Here is a 14930-nt window from a genome sequence, read left to right as displayed (position 1 = left end):
TGGAAAGGAGGTAACAAAAACAGGTTTTGTAATGAGTACTTCTTTTATTCCCTAGCTAATAGGATGGCATTTTTTAAGTTCTCAGATCAAAACCTTCCATGTTGCTTTTTGGCTTGCTATCTTCTATACAGTTATCTTCTGCAGCAGAGTATCATCATTGCCATGCTGTCCTTCATTTCTCAAGCTCCAGGAGACCTGAACTACTAACCCTACTGAGGATGCAATAATTTGAATAATTAGACCTTTTAAAGTTACAATAATAAATAAATAAATAAATATCTCCTTTTCACCCAGTAAAATGTGTTATTTTCACCTTCCCAAGCATGCTTGCTTTGCCACAGAAGCAGAGAACCCTTTACTTCCAGAAAACTGAGCAGGTCCTTTGTCAGTGAAGTCTAAAGAGGACGTAATCAACTAAATCCTTTATGAACAATGCCACTGTATGATGAAAACAAATTGAACGGTCAACATTAGGATGCATGCCTACAATGAGAGGGGGGAAAGCGGTCAAAATGTTTGGGTGAAGTTTCTTTTCAAACAGAGTATAATATCACTTATACCTGGCGTTGCTGAGAGTTACCATCAAGACAACACTTGCATAACATCTCGAAAGCAGAAAGTCTACACCCGAGAGGCACAAGGTCCCGCAAGGATATCCAACGCCACCACGGCCGGGCAGACAGCTGCAGAGATGCTCCTGCAGGGCAAGGGTCCCGCGGCCAGCCCGGACACGGGGATTTAGCACAAGCATGGGCACTTGCCGCTCCTTATTGCACATAGCTCAAAACTGTTCTCCTATGGCAGAACGGCATGCATTTTTCTTCTGACATAAAGGCCTTTTTTTTTTTAACTGCACTCACACATAGGTATCGGTTACTGTAAAAATTAGGCCTTACCAGTATGACAGATGCCTTCAAAATATAAGACCACACTTCATTATTGTGAGCATCCATTTGTTAACCAGATGAAAGACACTTTCCCAGGTCCAAGCGAGCAAAAAGCAATTTCTCAGAGAGCCAAACTGTAATATCCCATCGAACTACCCTGCGTTCACATTAAGCTACAAATTACATTGTGACGTAGCGCAATCACATTATCAGCAATGTAACTCCCCTCAAATTCGACTATTTAAAAGTACTAGATACATACCAAATTAGGGGAAACAACATATTTTTGAAGGTGTGCGATGCTACGTGGTCTAACAACACAGAGACTTGTGAAAAATGCCAGGAAAGCTAACCCTTACGTGCCCTGAGCGTCTGACACCGTCACGTGGAGTTGGTGATGAGAAAGACCCACTTCCACTTGCAGACCTGAGACTGTGCTCAGAGCCTTGGCGTCGGGAAATTCTGCCCAGCAAATCTTACGTGGCTTACACTTTTGGAAGTTCCTCACGAAACCCTAAGTGGATAAGCTGGCATCTCACCCTTAAAGAGCGTGAGCGTCTCAAGACCAAAGCCATTACGCACCGTCTCACGGCTTCTTGTCACTGACACCGCAAGTGTCCCACAAAGTCACTCTGAAATCACAAACTTTTAACAAACTCATGATTCAGGCATCGCGATGAAGCCCGGCTAATTCTGAGCAACGTCTCATCGCGAAGCTAAATACCAATAACCCATTTTCAAAAACTGCTAGACAGCTTTGCTTTGCGGCCCCTGTCGACCTGACGTCTCCATCCGGGCGCTGACGCACCACGCCAAGCGGCAGGTGCGCGGACGCCAGCTCCCTGCGCGAGGTAACGCTTTTTCGACGAATCCAAGCAAACGGCGGGGCGCTCAGTGCCCCCCTTAACGCAACTCGCAGCGGTTGCGAGGAGCCTCGCCGAGGGCAGGTGGCGAGGCGTGAAGGCGGGACGGCGGCGAGGCGTGAAGGCGGGGGGGTTGCGAGGCGGGGAGGGAAGGTTGCGAGGCGTGAAGGCGGGTGGGGGCCGCGCACGGAGCCTTCCCCCGGCGGCGCGGCCCCGACGGGGGGTGGCGGGTGCCGGCGGTCCTACCTCGGATCTCCACACGACGTAGGCGGCGGGGCGCGGCCCGGGCGGCGAGGGCTGCCCCTTCCTCTGCTGCAGCCAGCGGCGGGGCGACGAGAAGATGCTGTTGGCCGACGGCGTGCGAGCCAGGAAGGGCAGCTCCCGGCCGGGGCTGCGCTTCCCGCGGGGGCTGTCCGGCTCGAAGAGGCCGCTGCCCGGCGGCGAGCGCTCCAGCGGGGTGCTGGGGGTGGACGACGAGAAGCCGTGGGGCGGCGGAGGGGCGCCCCGGGCACCGCGGCGCTCCCCCGGGGGGCTGCCGGCCGCCCGCCCCCGGCCCTCGCCCTCGTCCCGGCCGCCGCCGATGATGGCGGGGTCGAGGCTGCGCGTCTGGCGGAGCCTCCGCTTGGAGAGGCTCCTGGCGGCGGGGGCGGCCGGGGAGGAGCAGGAGAAGACGCTGCTCAGCAGGCTCTGCGCCGACATCGCGGCGGCCGCTGGCCCCGGGGGGGTGGCCGGGGGGGTCCCGGCTCTCTCCCGGTCTCCGGTCCCGGCCGCGGCCCCCCCCCCCCACCCCCGCCCAGCGCCCGGGCTCAGCCCCCGGCGGCGCGGCTCGACGGCGGCACCGGGGGGCTCATGGCGGCGTCCCGCGTCCCGCTCGGGGCTGCTGCCGCCGCGGTCACTTTGCTGGGAGGGGAGGGAGGGAAAAGGGAAAAAAAAAAAAAAAAAGAAAAGTTGCGAGAGAAAAGGGGAGGGAAGGAGGCAGCCGCGGAGCTTTTATCTCAGCGCGCCGCAGCCTGCCAGAGGCACTCCCCCCGCGGCCGCGATGCGCACCGGGCCGCTCGCCGCACACGGACCCACGGGTCCACGGGCGACCGGGACCGATGGGTCCCTTCCCAAGGCGAGCCGAGCCGTGCCGAGCCGTGCCGGGCCGCTCCCGGGGACGTCGTCGGGGCGGCGGCGGCGGCCCCGGCCGGGAGCTGCTCCCCGCGGCCGCCCTGGCGCTGCCCGGTGGCGTTCGGGGCAGGGACCGTGTCCCAAGGGGCTGCCGGGGCTTTTTGGGGGTTCTCCCAGGGACTGGTGCCTGGAACACCCCAGTGTGCCCCATGCCAGGAGCAGGGCTGCAGCCCCGTCCCGCAGTCTGTGGTGGAGAGCGGGGCCCCGCAGGGCAGGTGGCCGGGGTCCCCGTCTGCTCCCCGGCGGTGTCCTGCAGAGCGCCGGGACCCCGAGGGCTGGCCTGGTGTGGGCTGCGGAGCGCTGCCGGCCTGCGGCACACATCTGTGGGGCTGCCAGCAGCAGGCCTCGGCCAGCCAACGCCTTCAGGCCTGTGCCTTCCGTCCTCTGCCAGCCTGAGGTGGTCTGTCCATCTCCAGCACAGCCAACACATGTTTTGAGCACGCACTCGGCCGCTTCTGACAGCCTGAGCTGAACAACTCCACGCAAAGGGACGTGGACGCTCATGTCACCAGCTGATCCGTTCTAGAGACTTTCTCTGCTCTCTCTCCAAGCGCAGACAAGGAAACCTTTATCAGGAGAAAGGGACGAGCGTAGGAGGGCCAAAAACGCGAGGAAGCGCGGGAGCAGAGCGCCGGCAAAGGAAGAACACTGCACAGCCCCTGCTGCGTGGCAGCCGGCCAGCCCCTGCCCACCTGGAGCAGAGGAAGCGGTCCCTCGCCACAGGATCTGACTCCTGCCCCCAGCCCCAGCTGGGAATGCAAAGTCCTCCCCCCACTGGAAATAACAGCGACGGTTGTAGGGTTCTTTCTGGAGGCCCCACGCCACCACTTAATTAGTGCTTCAACTTTATTAAGCTGCACTTAACCGTTAGCTTCATGGGTGAGTTCACATCTGCTGCTCTGTTGTCAGTGAGGAGCACAACCATTAATTTTTGGGGGGTGAAAAGCAAAACACAAACACAAATCCCGTTTTGCTTCCAGACCTATACTTAATTTATGGGGGGAGTGGAAGACACCTAGGGAAAGACCAGCTAAAAGCTCCAGTGCAAGTCTTAAATCTCCTTGCGTCAGGTGAAATCACCAGCGGACTACTGGTTCTTTGGGGCTTAAGCTTCCTTCCTTTGACCCGAGAAACCACCATCTCCACAGTCCCCCCACAATTATTGCAGGGAACTCTTAAAATTCCTTAGAAAAAGACGGGCTAGTTTGAAAAAAGCCCTTGAGCACAGCACACAAGTTATCTCCCGCTCGGGCTGCACTTTCTCCTCCAACCCTGGGCCATCCTGGAGCCTGTGCAGGTAAGCGCTCCGCGGCAGCATTTTCTACTTTCATCAACAGAGGGAGCAGACTGTTCTTTCTGGCGTGGTATTACTTACAGTTCTTAACCAGCAGCAGCGTGCTAGCCCATGCACCTTCAAAGGGAGGCAGGTGTTCAGGTTTTGTGCACTGTCTCTATATGGGAGGGGGCTTCTCAGTATTTTTTTTCTGGAAAGGAACTTTTTCCCCCTTATTTTAATAAACCAGTCTATTGCTTAATTCCAAACTCTGCTAGATCCTCCACAGCTAAGGTTGCAGCTGTTTTTGTTTAAAGCCTCATTTTCCCTCCCCATTAATGCCTTCAGTAAGGTCTCATGCCTGAGACTAAAAAGGTCTGAAGCATGAAGCAATGATCCAAGTTTGTTTCTACACTCCTGTGCCCATGCTAGCAATGTGGTTGAGAAAGACACATCTACAATACAGCTTTACAGATATGTGGCTCCAAGCATTAACTTTTCTCCTCTACAAATGTATCTGTGGAACACATAGGGACAGGAAGATGTGAGGAAGCCGGCAGAGGGAGAAATTCAGAGCTGTGAGGAGCACGAGGAGCAGATACAACAGCCATGCCCACCTCCCAAACGCACTGGAAATGTTTCCTGCCATTTTCAGTAAGGCGCATTGCTTATTTTGAAGAGCTGAGACTGTTAGTCACAACGAGTTTCCAGTGAGCAAAACTCCACGTGCAAACTTGGATCCTTACACAACACACATACAACCTGTGAAAGGAGACAGAAACAATCAGATAAATGCAATGTTACTAGCATCAGCCAGCTTACAAGTACCCACTCTAACTTGAGTGGGTGCAAACCATTCTCATTTCCACTATCTCAGCACAGGTACTGTTATTACCCAGCTGGTTTTGACCATGAGAGCTCTCACGAAAAAAATTGAGAACAGGTTTCATGAGACAGAGACCCAAAGAATCACAGCTGACATTCAGTTAGTAAAGCCAGCATATGCATGTAGGCAATTTTACTACCCATCTTTGCTGCCAGCTGTATCTTTCTGAGGCAACAGCAATAGAAACACTTACTATTTTTTTAGGTTGCTGTTTACCATTCCTGGAGGTCTTCAAGAAACGTGGAGATGTAGAACTTAGTAGCATGGTTTAGTGGCAGACTTTAGTACTACATTAAAGGTTGGACTAGATGATCTTAGAGGTCTTTTCCAACCTGAATGGTTCTGATTCTATGATTATCAGTATAAACTGCATTATTGTGAGATCTGGCAGCACCACCCATGCAGCTGGGCTTCAAGGCTGGGCACTGTACAAACTCCAAACAAAAAGACTGTCCTAGTCCCCAGACCTTAGCTCTAATCTCCATATGAAAGACATCAGCTGTGTAGCCACATATGCTGAAATATTGTGAGACGATAATAGTCGACCCCATATTGGTCATCAGCCCTTCCCTTCTGAAGCCGTACCAGTGAAGCTGCAGCTGCTCCTCATAAGGTTGCAGTACATACCGAGAAATTTTACAGTCTTTCATGGAGCTGTGAGTAGACAATGGTGTGGGCTGACTTCTGGAGTCAGAAAGGCTTTGCTAACAGTTTGTGTTCTCATATTTTTTTTCAGTGAAAGCTTAAATCCGGTGAGAAAATTTATTCCTTGTTCTGTCTCGCTGCCTATCACTGCCTTTATGCAGTAGTCTGCTGACTTACCAGAATGTGAAATCTCTGTTCAACTTTTCAAGTCTGTATTTCTGAAAGGGAGCAGTAGTAATATGGATCAATAATGCAATAAGAATTCATAAACATTTTGAGGGATGAATGCATTTCGTAATTACGACTTTCCAAGTCATCGGTTTTATTCTGAAAATTGTTCAGTCTTAGCCTACAGAGTAGGAATACAGAAACGTTCCCTGGGCATACGGGCATGGTTGTTTGGGAAGCCAAAGCTCAGCTGTTGTTGGAACTGGCAGTGGATGTCAAGGGCAAGCAGAGCAGCTTCTTTTATTTGCAGTATCAGTGTAAGAATAAAAAGGAAGATGTGGGACCTCTGCTGAAAGGAACGGGTGACCTAGTGAAGACTGACACAGACAAGGCTGAGGTATTTCATCCCTTTTTTTTCTTGATTTTCACCAACAAAGTATTGTAGCCCTTTGTGCCTCACAGAGAAGAGGATCTGTCAGTAGCGGAAAATAACTGAGTCAGGGATCTCTTGAGGAACCCCAGCCCATGCAAGTCTGGGGGACCTGCTGGGATGCATCTGAGGGTGCTTAGAGAGCTGGCTGATGTCATTGCAAGACCACTTGTTATCATCTTTGAAAGGTCATGGAGATTTGGAGATGTAGCACCTGTCGTACTAGCAAGCTTGCTGCATGGACAGGCTTTACAGAAATTATGTTTCTGTACTTTTAACAGTCTCTGGTGTTTTTAATCAGTGTCATTTAGGTTGGAAAAGACCTCTGAGATCATCAAGTCCAACCATTAACCTAGCACTGCCAAGTCTACCGCTAAACCATGTCCCTAAGCACCACATCTATACATCTTTTAAATACAGGTGGAGGTGGTGACTCAACTACTTCCCTGGGCAGCCCATGACACACATTAATCTGGAATTCTAAGGAGATCCTGGACAGAAGTTAAAATCAAAATATGTAAAGAAGCTCATTACCATTACACATGTTTTGATAGCATTTTAAAAAATTACTGTTTATCAAAATACAAATGTATTCATCTCAGTAATTAAGGAAGACTGCATTTTGTTTTGACTTGTGAACAAAATCTCTAAAGGTGAATTAGAAAATCAGCGCATTTTGCTACTCATTATTTCTTCAGAAGTTATAGGCATGAAAAAATGAAGACATTTTTTAACCTTACAATTTTTCTTACAAGAGAATTCCTAACACTTTAATTCTTGGGATTTGATATTTGGACAAAAAGACACATCTAACATTTAGTTCTTCTAAAACTCTTCTAGTTCTCATGTGAAGACAGAAGAGTTCTGTTATTTACAGATCTTAAGGCTACATTACAGTGTAATTGATTTATGGGCATTTTATCATCATGTTCAAAGCTACTCCTTCAGAGGAGAGGTCTTCAAAAGTGTATGCAGAAGCAGATGGAATCAGTGAATGATTTAAGTCCACGCAAGAAGCCAGCACGCTGTCAGCAGCTTTGGCTCTCCTTGTGTTTGACCTTTACAAGGACGGTGACCAAGTATTACGACAGCCTGGTCCTGTCTCTAAAGTGGCCACTGTGTGTTTTGCTAGTGACCTTGGTAAGACGTGCATGGCTGTGCCATGCTAACAACACGTGCTTTGACATAACTAGAAAGGAAATTGCCTGTAGGGCTATGTCTCCCTGTAAAGTCCTCATGTTCCACTATTTCTTACCTGGCATAGGCCTCTGCAGGTCAGTCGCTGAGAGACCCTTGGTAAGACACCTCAGAAGAGTGAGAAATGTGAGAGAAGCAGCCCTGCAGCCCCCCAGGTCAGTGCAGCAGGAGGGCAGGAGGTGCTCCAGGCAGGCAGCAGCAGTTCCCCTGCGGGCTGTGGAGAGGCCCCTGGTGGAGCAGGCTGTCCCCCTGCAGCCCACGGGTCCCACACGGAGCAGATCTCCACGCTGCAGCCCGTGGAGGAGCCCCCGGTGGAGCAGGTGGATGTGGCCTGGAGGAGGCTGCGGCCCATGGAGAGCCCCCGCAGGAGCAGGCCCCGGGCCGGAGCTGCAGCCCGTGGAGAGGAGCCCACGCAGGAGCAGGGGGTCTGGGGGGAGCTGCCGCCCGTGGGGGACCCGTGCTGGAGCAGTTTGCTCCTGGGGGATGGATGGACCCCGTGGTACGGAGCCGTGTGGGAGCAGTGCTTGAAGAGCTGCTGCCTGTGGGCAGCCCCCGCAGGCTCAGTTCGGGCAGGACGGCATCCCGTGGGAGGGACCCCGCGGGGAGCAGGGGCAGGGAGGGACCAAGAAGGAGCAGCGGAGACGAAGCGTCAGGGACTGACTGCAGCCCCATTCCCTGTTCTCCTGCGCTGCTTGGGGGGAGGAGGCAGAAGAGGGCAGATGGGGGGAAGGTGCTTTTGGTTTGAGTTCCCGCTGCCCTACTGCGCTATTAATTGGCGACAAGTTCAATTAACCTTCCCCAAGGGAAGTCTGTTCTGCCTGTGATGGTAAGCGGCAAGCGATCTCCCCGTCCCTAACCCACGCATTTTTTCGTCGTATTTCTGTCCTGCTGGGGAGGAGTGGGAGACTGCCGTACACCCGCTGTTTGGGTTACTATACATTTCACACACCCCAGACTCGGCACTCGGGTTATTATATATATATAGATAGATAGATATATACATGTATATATATATATATACACACCCCACACTCCCCAACGCCGGCCCCGCGCCGCCCCGCAGCCCCGGCGCCCTCCGTGCCCAGGCCCCGTCCCCGTCCCCGCCCCGTCCCCGCCCCGCCGGGCGCAGCCCCCGCCCCCCGCCGCGGCCCTGCCCGGAGCCGCCGCGCCGATGCCACGTGGGAGGCGGCGGAGCCGCCGTCGGCGCCGGGCCGGAACCGCGGCCCCCCTGCCGCTGGGCACGGCGCTCGCCGGCCGCCGCGAGGAGGGGAGGTCGCGGAGCCCCCGGGACCGCGGCGGGGTGGCCGAGACCCGATGGGTGCTCGGCGCCGTGGCGCCCGGCTCGCGGCTCGGCCTCCCGGGCCTAGAGGCGCTGGCGGCGGCGGCGGGGCCTAGGGGCGGCTCCCCGCCCTGGGCGGCGCCCGCGCTGCTCCCGGTGCCGCCGGCGGCGCAGCCGGCCCCGCGGCGGGAGGGCAGCGACCTGCCCGCCTGCGCGCCCGCCGCCGCCCTGGCCCTGCTGCGCCTGCAGCCGGGCGCCGACGGCGCGGCGCGGGCGGCCGGGGCCGGGGCCGGGGCCGCGCCGCGGCTGCGGACCGTCTACGTGAACCCGCGCTGGCTGGAGCGGCAGGCGGCGCTCGGGGCGGCCGCGGCGGCCGCCAGCCCCTGCGCCGAGGCGGCGGCGAGCGGCGCGGCCGGGGGCCCGGCGGCGGCGGCGGCGGCGGCGGGGCAGGGCGAGGCGGCCCCGGCCCCGGCCCCGGCCCCGGCTCCGGCCCCGGCCCCGGCTCCGGCCCCGGCCCCGGCCCCGGCGGCGGAGGCGGCGGCCACCCCCTACGTGGGGCTGCGGCGGCCCCTGGGCTACCAGCTGGCCAAGGCCACCAAGGAGCGCATCTGGCGGGGGGAGTTCATTGACCTGTTTTCCTTGCTCCACACAGAGCTGGCCCCCGAGCACGGCCCGCGGCCGGGGGACACGCTGGACCAGTGGGTCTCCGCCTTTCTGGTGTACGCCAGCGTGGTGTGCGAGAAGCACCCGGCGCGCTGCGGGGCCATGTTCAAGTACCTGGACACCATCCGCAAGCTGCACGCCACCTACGGGGGCACCTCGTGGATGAGCTACGACGAGGACTTTCGGCGGCGGGCGGCCAAGGACCCCAACCTGCCGTGGGGCGACGTCGACCTGGACCTCTGGATGAAGTGGATGGCGCCCCTCAAGTCGCTCGTCAGCAGGCACCAGCGTGCCGAGAGCGAGCCGCAGGCCGCGCCGCCACCTCCACCGCCGCCACCATCCTCGTCGTCGGCCCAGAGCCCCAAGCAGGAGGAGAAAAGCCAGGTGTGACAGGCCGGCGGCCGCGGCGGTGCGATCCCCTGGCCCCAGTGGTGCCCCTGCGGAGGGGAAGAGGAGAAGGGGCGAGGAAAGTGGATGGGCAATTGGGATGTCTTCAGGCTCCCACGTCATGGCTTTGATCCTGAGCTCGGGCCCACCGTAGGGCCGAGCATCGGTTTGCGAGGCTTGGGCCATACCTGCCTGGGCCGCACAAGGTGCCCGGCCAGCTGCTGTGGGAGGTGTGCTGGGGAATTGCCGGATTGCTGGGGAAAAAATGCTCCCTGAGCAAACAGTTGCTTGTGTAATGTTTATTGCCCCAACCATCGGGAGTTAGGAACCCCGGTAATTCCCTCCTGAGGATGCAACATATCCCTGAGGGTATATTGTGTTTCCCTAAAGTCATCAGAAGAAGGGCATTTCTTTTACTTTGTGTTGTCTTTAAAAGAATTAACTTTCTCAGCAGTACCAGGACACAGAGTACGGGCTCTGCTGTTGCTGTAGGAACATTGGGTACTTGCAGGCTGTGTGGGAGGCCAGGAAAATTGACGTAAATAATGACAAACTTCAATTTGAATGGCCGCGGCTTGCAAGCTTACTGTGATTCGGAGATTTAATTTATTTTGGGCCTCAGTAGATTTAATCCACAAGTTCTGGCCTGTTTGCAGGATGCATATGATTAGGGGAGGCAGGGAAGATTTTGTGTACATTAAGGATTTGCTTGTATTACAGACACCAAGTGTCACTGAGTTGGCATAACCCCGAACGTACACAGGCAAATCTACTATTTCCTCTGCTTGAGCTGTGACAGCAAGCTCCAGTGGTACAAAGAGAGCTGCTTGTCTATATTTGGGGTTGTACTGGTGTTTGTTTGTTTGTTTTTTGTTTTTTGTTTTGTTTTTAATACTGGTGGCTGTAATCTGTCAAATCCCCAGAGCAGAAAATGCTGGACACTAAATGTTGAGTTTCATGCCAGCTGAATGATGGTTAAAGGGTTCTGTTACATTGTCCATATTTATTTCTAAACAAAATAAAGGTGCATAGGAAGAATCTTTCCGTTCCTGAAGGGGGTTTTGCTAGCTCATCAGACATTGCGCTTCTCAGTTACCTTCAGCAGAGAGGAGTGGCTAAACTGTTGGACTCTTAGTCTGATCTGGAAAGGGAGGACCTTTTTCAGGGGATCTCCAAGTATTCAGTGCATCACCAAGCCCTGATTTCTCTACCTATCAGAATCTCTGGGTCAACCTGCAGAAAAAGAATCGAAACAAAGACAGCGTAACAAGTACTGTAATAGGTCCCAGTGCCAGCCGTGTGGCCTTGGTGCTTTCTGTGGTTGATGTTTTAGATTTACGTAACTTGTTCTGATATCTCTGTTTAGATTTCTCCGTTCTCGAGAACAGCAGCTCAGTTTTTATTTTACTACAGATCTTATGTGAGCACCAGACGGAAAATATCTCATATATTTCATCTCATCCGAGACGGATCTTCAGCCTGTAACGTTAACCAGACTTGTAACTTTCATGATAACTGTTGTGTCAGTGCAGAGCTTTGGACTGCTGGCTGCTTAGACACCAAAGGTCTCGATCCCCTTTGATTGTGTGGAAATTTTCCAGCTGATTTTAATACTGACATTGACTTTTCCTCTCATCTGAAGAACCAATCAGAAGCTGCGGAAAGAAAAATTAAATGTGTTTATTTTAGCTAAATATTTTGTAAAACGCCCAAATTTAGCTTAATGATTTGTTTGAACATAAAAACTGCAGCGCTAATAACAGTGTGATGAGAAGTAAAAGCTGTATAACCATTAAGTGTGGATTCAACTACCTGTCTATTATTAGAGCACTTCTTAGTTAGTAGCACATACTAATTTATAACTGTTTAAAAAAGAAGAATATCCTTAACTGAAACAATCATCTGAGCAGCTGTTAAATGTAGATGAGGCTTAGGATAAAGCATGAGCTTATCATTGGCAAGGCAGCAGCAGGGAAATGTTGACCTGAGGGTTTCCCCCTCACCCCGCCTCAGCTCGTGACAAGCTCTACCTACCTTGTTTAAAACCGCTTCAGAGAAGTAAAAGGTCGTGGCTTCGCATTTGGGAAAAAGAATTGGAGAATTCAAATGGGAGAGAATAGGCCTTGATAGACAACTGGCTTTGACCAGAGCCTGAGCTTTTTCACCTTCATACTATTGCAAGGAAGAAGTTTTACAGAGACCTTTTCTCCCAGATTGTTTGTCTGAGTTGATTTTTGTTTTCATAATTTCAAAGGACAGCTTTGGGCAGCCTGACTCAATTTCATTTCCCCTTTCAGTAGGACGCGTCGTAAATTTCAGTTTGTTGCAGTGCCTGTATCTCACCAGTTCTGCACAGAAGGTTAAGGTGTAAAAACAAAGTCAAAGACAACAAAGGGATGTGTTTGAAGCTAACCCTCCTTTCTGGGGAGACAGTAGAAAGGTATAAGCTTGCTTTAGCTTAGGGAAGTGAGAAACCCTAGCTTTAATTAGAATGCAGTAATTGGCATAGCTGAGATTCCGTTCCTGCAAATTTATGTGAGTTAACCTTGGACAATTCTCAGTTTATTTATTTTTTTTTATTTCAGACTCCATGAAAACAGAAGGCCAGTTGGAATGGCAGTCAGACTAAGTGGGTGAGTTTATATATAAAACTGACTAACTTTGGATTTTAAATATTTACAGATTTGTTAAATACAGAATTTCTTATTGGTGCCAACAGCCTGACTCCGTTGGTGTTTAAGTGGAGCTCTGGTATTCTAGTGCATTCTTTTACCTCTGCTTCTGTTGCGTTGCAAGCTGTGCTAGAGAAGACGTAGGAAATTCATTTTACCCAATCAGCAATTGTAACAATGGACTACAAACCTGCAGAGCAAGCCAGTTTGCTGGAAAACAGGAATTCCTGCAGCGCAGCACTTGTCACAGACTATCCAAAGAGGGCAAAGATTCAGGAAGGTGAATAAATTGAACATTGGTTGAATGAGGTCAGGAACAGTCTCCCGGAGGAGAACCCTGCCCTAAAATACTACATTGAAAATATAAGCCAATTTAATGCGCAGATTAACCCTTCTCATTTGAGCAAACCTGTGTGCAATCCTGGATCTTTGCAGATCACAACCGGACACTTCAAAAAGAAAAAAAAAAAGTAAAATAATCTGTGTACTATATTTGCTTAAAAAATAAATCATAACTTGTTTTGTTACAGCTGTTAATTTTACCATTTCATTGAGAATATCTGCAACATAAATGTATATTTGACTTGAAACAGTATCCTACATTTGGTATAACTCAGGTTGTTGACAAAATAATTCTGTGAGGCTTGATATCGCCTCTTCATTCGTCTCTGAGAAATGGATTAACTGTTGCTGTCATTGCCAGAAGTAATTTATAGCCCAATTGTGCATTACAAAATTCTTGATCAGATAGAACAGTTGACCTAAATTATTATTATATTTTTATCCTCATAGAATGCTTAGGATCCTGAGCATCAGACTTCACTTTTGTGGTCTGGTGTTCATGAAAATCATATTCACTGGTTCATGGTTAAATTATTTTACATCTCAGTATTTTGTTTTCTTTTCCTTTCCCCTTGCATACTAGGGAGTATGATCAAGGTAATACTATGATCCAGTAAGGCGCATGATGGTAAGGGTATGCCTTTAGTTGTTTCAGGAAGAAAAAAAAAAACTGCCGTTATCTGCTCTCCTTTACCTTTCCTTGATAGTTTCAATAATATGCATAACATGAAGTGTTTGTAAATTGATTTAAATCAAATGTTTGTGACTTCACCTAAATAAATTTTTATATTTAAATACTGTTCTTAATCTTAGTCTTTTTTTCCCCCCCTTGCTCTTATATCATCACTTCCCCTTTTTGTAATCACGGTTTCCATCACCTGACCTTTTACAGAATTTTTGGTTTTCCACTGAAGAAAGCACAACAGAATCTTAACTATTGACAAGAAACAAATTGGCCTTTGAAGTTGGCTTGCAATGTTTTCTTTTATGAAGACTTGATAGTGTTCTAACTGTAGTTGTCATAGTTTATTTGCCAGTTGTTGAGGCAACGGTAGGAATCAGGCCTTAGTCTATCTGAAAACGTAACAGCTACTGTATTGAAATACCAGTATTTTAGTGGCCTCCAAAATGGGAATCTGGTCCACTGAACGCTGAAATTAGTGTTCTATACAGTAGAATATAAAACAATCTTACAGATACAATTACAGTCTGTAAAACTCTTTAATTTTTGAGAAGGTGCTTTAGCTCAGTCACCGGATCACTTGCATCATTTCACCCTTGTCCTGTTTTCTCAGGAAATCTGGGTTCTGTTGCTCACTAGTCTGTGCTGCGTCTCTTCACCATCGTTGCTACACGCTAATCGCTGCAGGCATCTTCTCCTGAGGAAGTTCCGTAATAGTGGCAGGATCTGGAGGGGAAGCGGGGGCGGAAGGGCACTGGGTGGCAGGAGAAGCAAGGAAGGATGAGCAGACGTTGGTCCCTTCTGTCCCAGTGATGAGTTGCACAAGCGTGCGTCTTAACCTCCTGACTCAGAGCAGCAAAGCAGCAACAGTCATGTTTTTCTTGTCCTGCTTGGGAGCAGCATACACCCAGCTGGAGTCTGAAGCACTTCCTAGCGCTTGTTGCTGAGTCCTTCTGCCAAGAATTTGTTGGTTTTGTTTGTTACTCTCTCCAGTCTTCCTACAGTCTGGTGCCCTTCCTGGCACTCTGTCACCTCCCAGTTTCCTGGTTGCTACTGGTGCTGGACCGGACCACCCTGTCTTCTGTGCGCTGGAGACAATTGCCAGGGCTCTGCCTAGCTCTCCAGTGTTAGTGGCTGCTTTAAAATTGCTGTCTGCTTTTAAGGATACTTGCCTTGCAAAGTATTAGCAGTGGTGTTTTTCAAACCTGTGGGATATCCCTGCAACACCCCCCACTTGTAGTCCGTCATAAACTTGGCCTTCATCAGCGTCTTTGAGCCCCCCAGTAACTTCACTGCATGTGATTGCTCTGGTGTTGATTTTTGCACGTGCTACCTTGCTCATTGCTGTGCTGTAAGCTTCTGCATGAAAATTCCTTCTCCATTAGT

The 14930-nt window shown here is 51.3% G+C and overlaps 2 protein-coding genes across 3 annotated transcripts in view; one reads left to right on the top strand and one right to left on the bottom strand.

Moving 5' to 3' along the window:
- The window catches only part of ARHGAP6 (Rho GTPase activating protein 6), a 325502-nt gene extending 321814 nt beyond the window's left edge, over positions 1–3688 (bottom strand). The window contains exon 1 of the mRNA XM_083821915.1: positions 1997–3688. Coding sequence (XP_083678041.1) covers positions 1997–2449 — 453 coding nt within the window. The 5' untranslated portion in view covers positions 2450–3688. The remainder of the gene's footprint in view (positions 1–1996) is intronic.
- A 4967-nt stretch (positions 3689–8655) lies between these two features.
- Positions 8656–14930, top strand: part of LOC310885434 (uncharacterized protein) — a 17850-nt gene continuing 11575 nt past the window's right edge. Inside the window, exons 1-3 of one of the 2 annotated variants that reach the window (XM_083808848.1) lie at positions 8656–9845; positions 12434–12481; positions 12568–13657. In XM_083808848.1, coding sequence (XP_083664974.1) covers positions 8691–9845; positions 12434–12442 — 1164 coding nt within the window. In that variant the 5' untranslated portion in view covers positions 8656–8690 and the 3' untranslated portion in view covers positions 12443–12481; positions 12568–13657. Of the gene's footprint in view, positions 9846–12433; positions 12482–12567; positions 13658–14930 lie in introns of those variants that run through there. The other variant, XM_083808849.1, reaches the window with a different exon arrangement.

Source organism: Anser anser (assembly GCF_964211835.1).
Source record: "Anser anser genome assembly, chromosome: 1".
Taxonomy (NCBI): domain Eukaryota; kingdom Metazoa; phylum Chordata; class Aves; order Anseriformes; family Anatidae; genus Anser; species Anser anser.
Note: the sequence above shows the minus strand (reverse complement) of the source record. Positions and strands in the feature narration are given on the sequence as shown.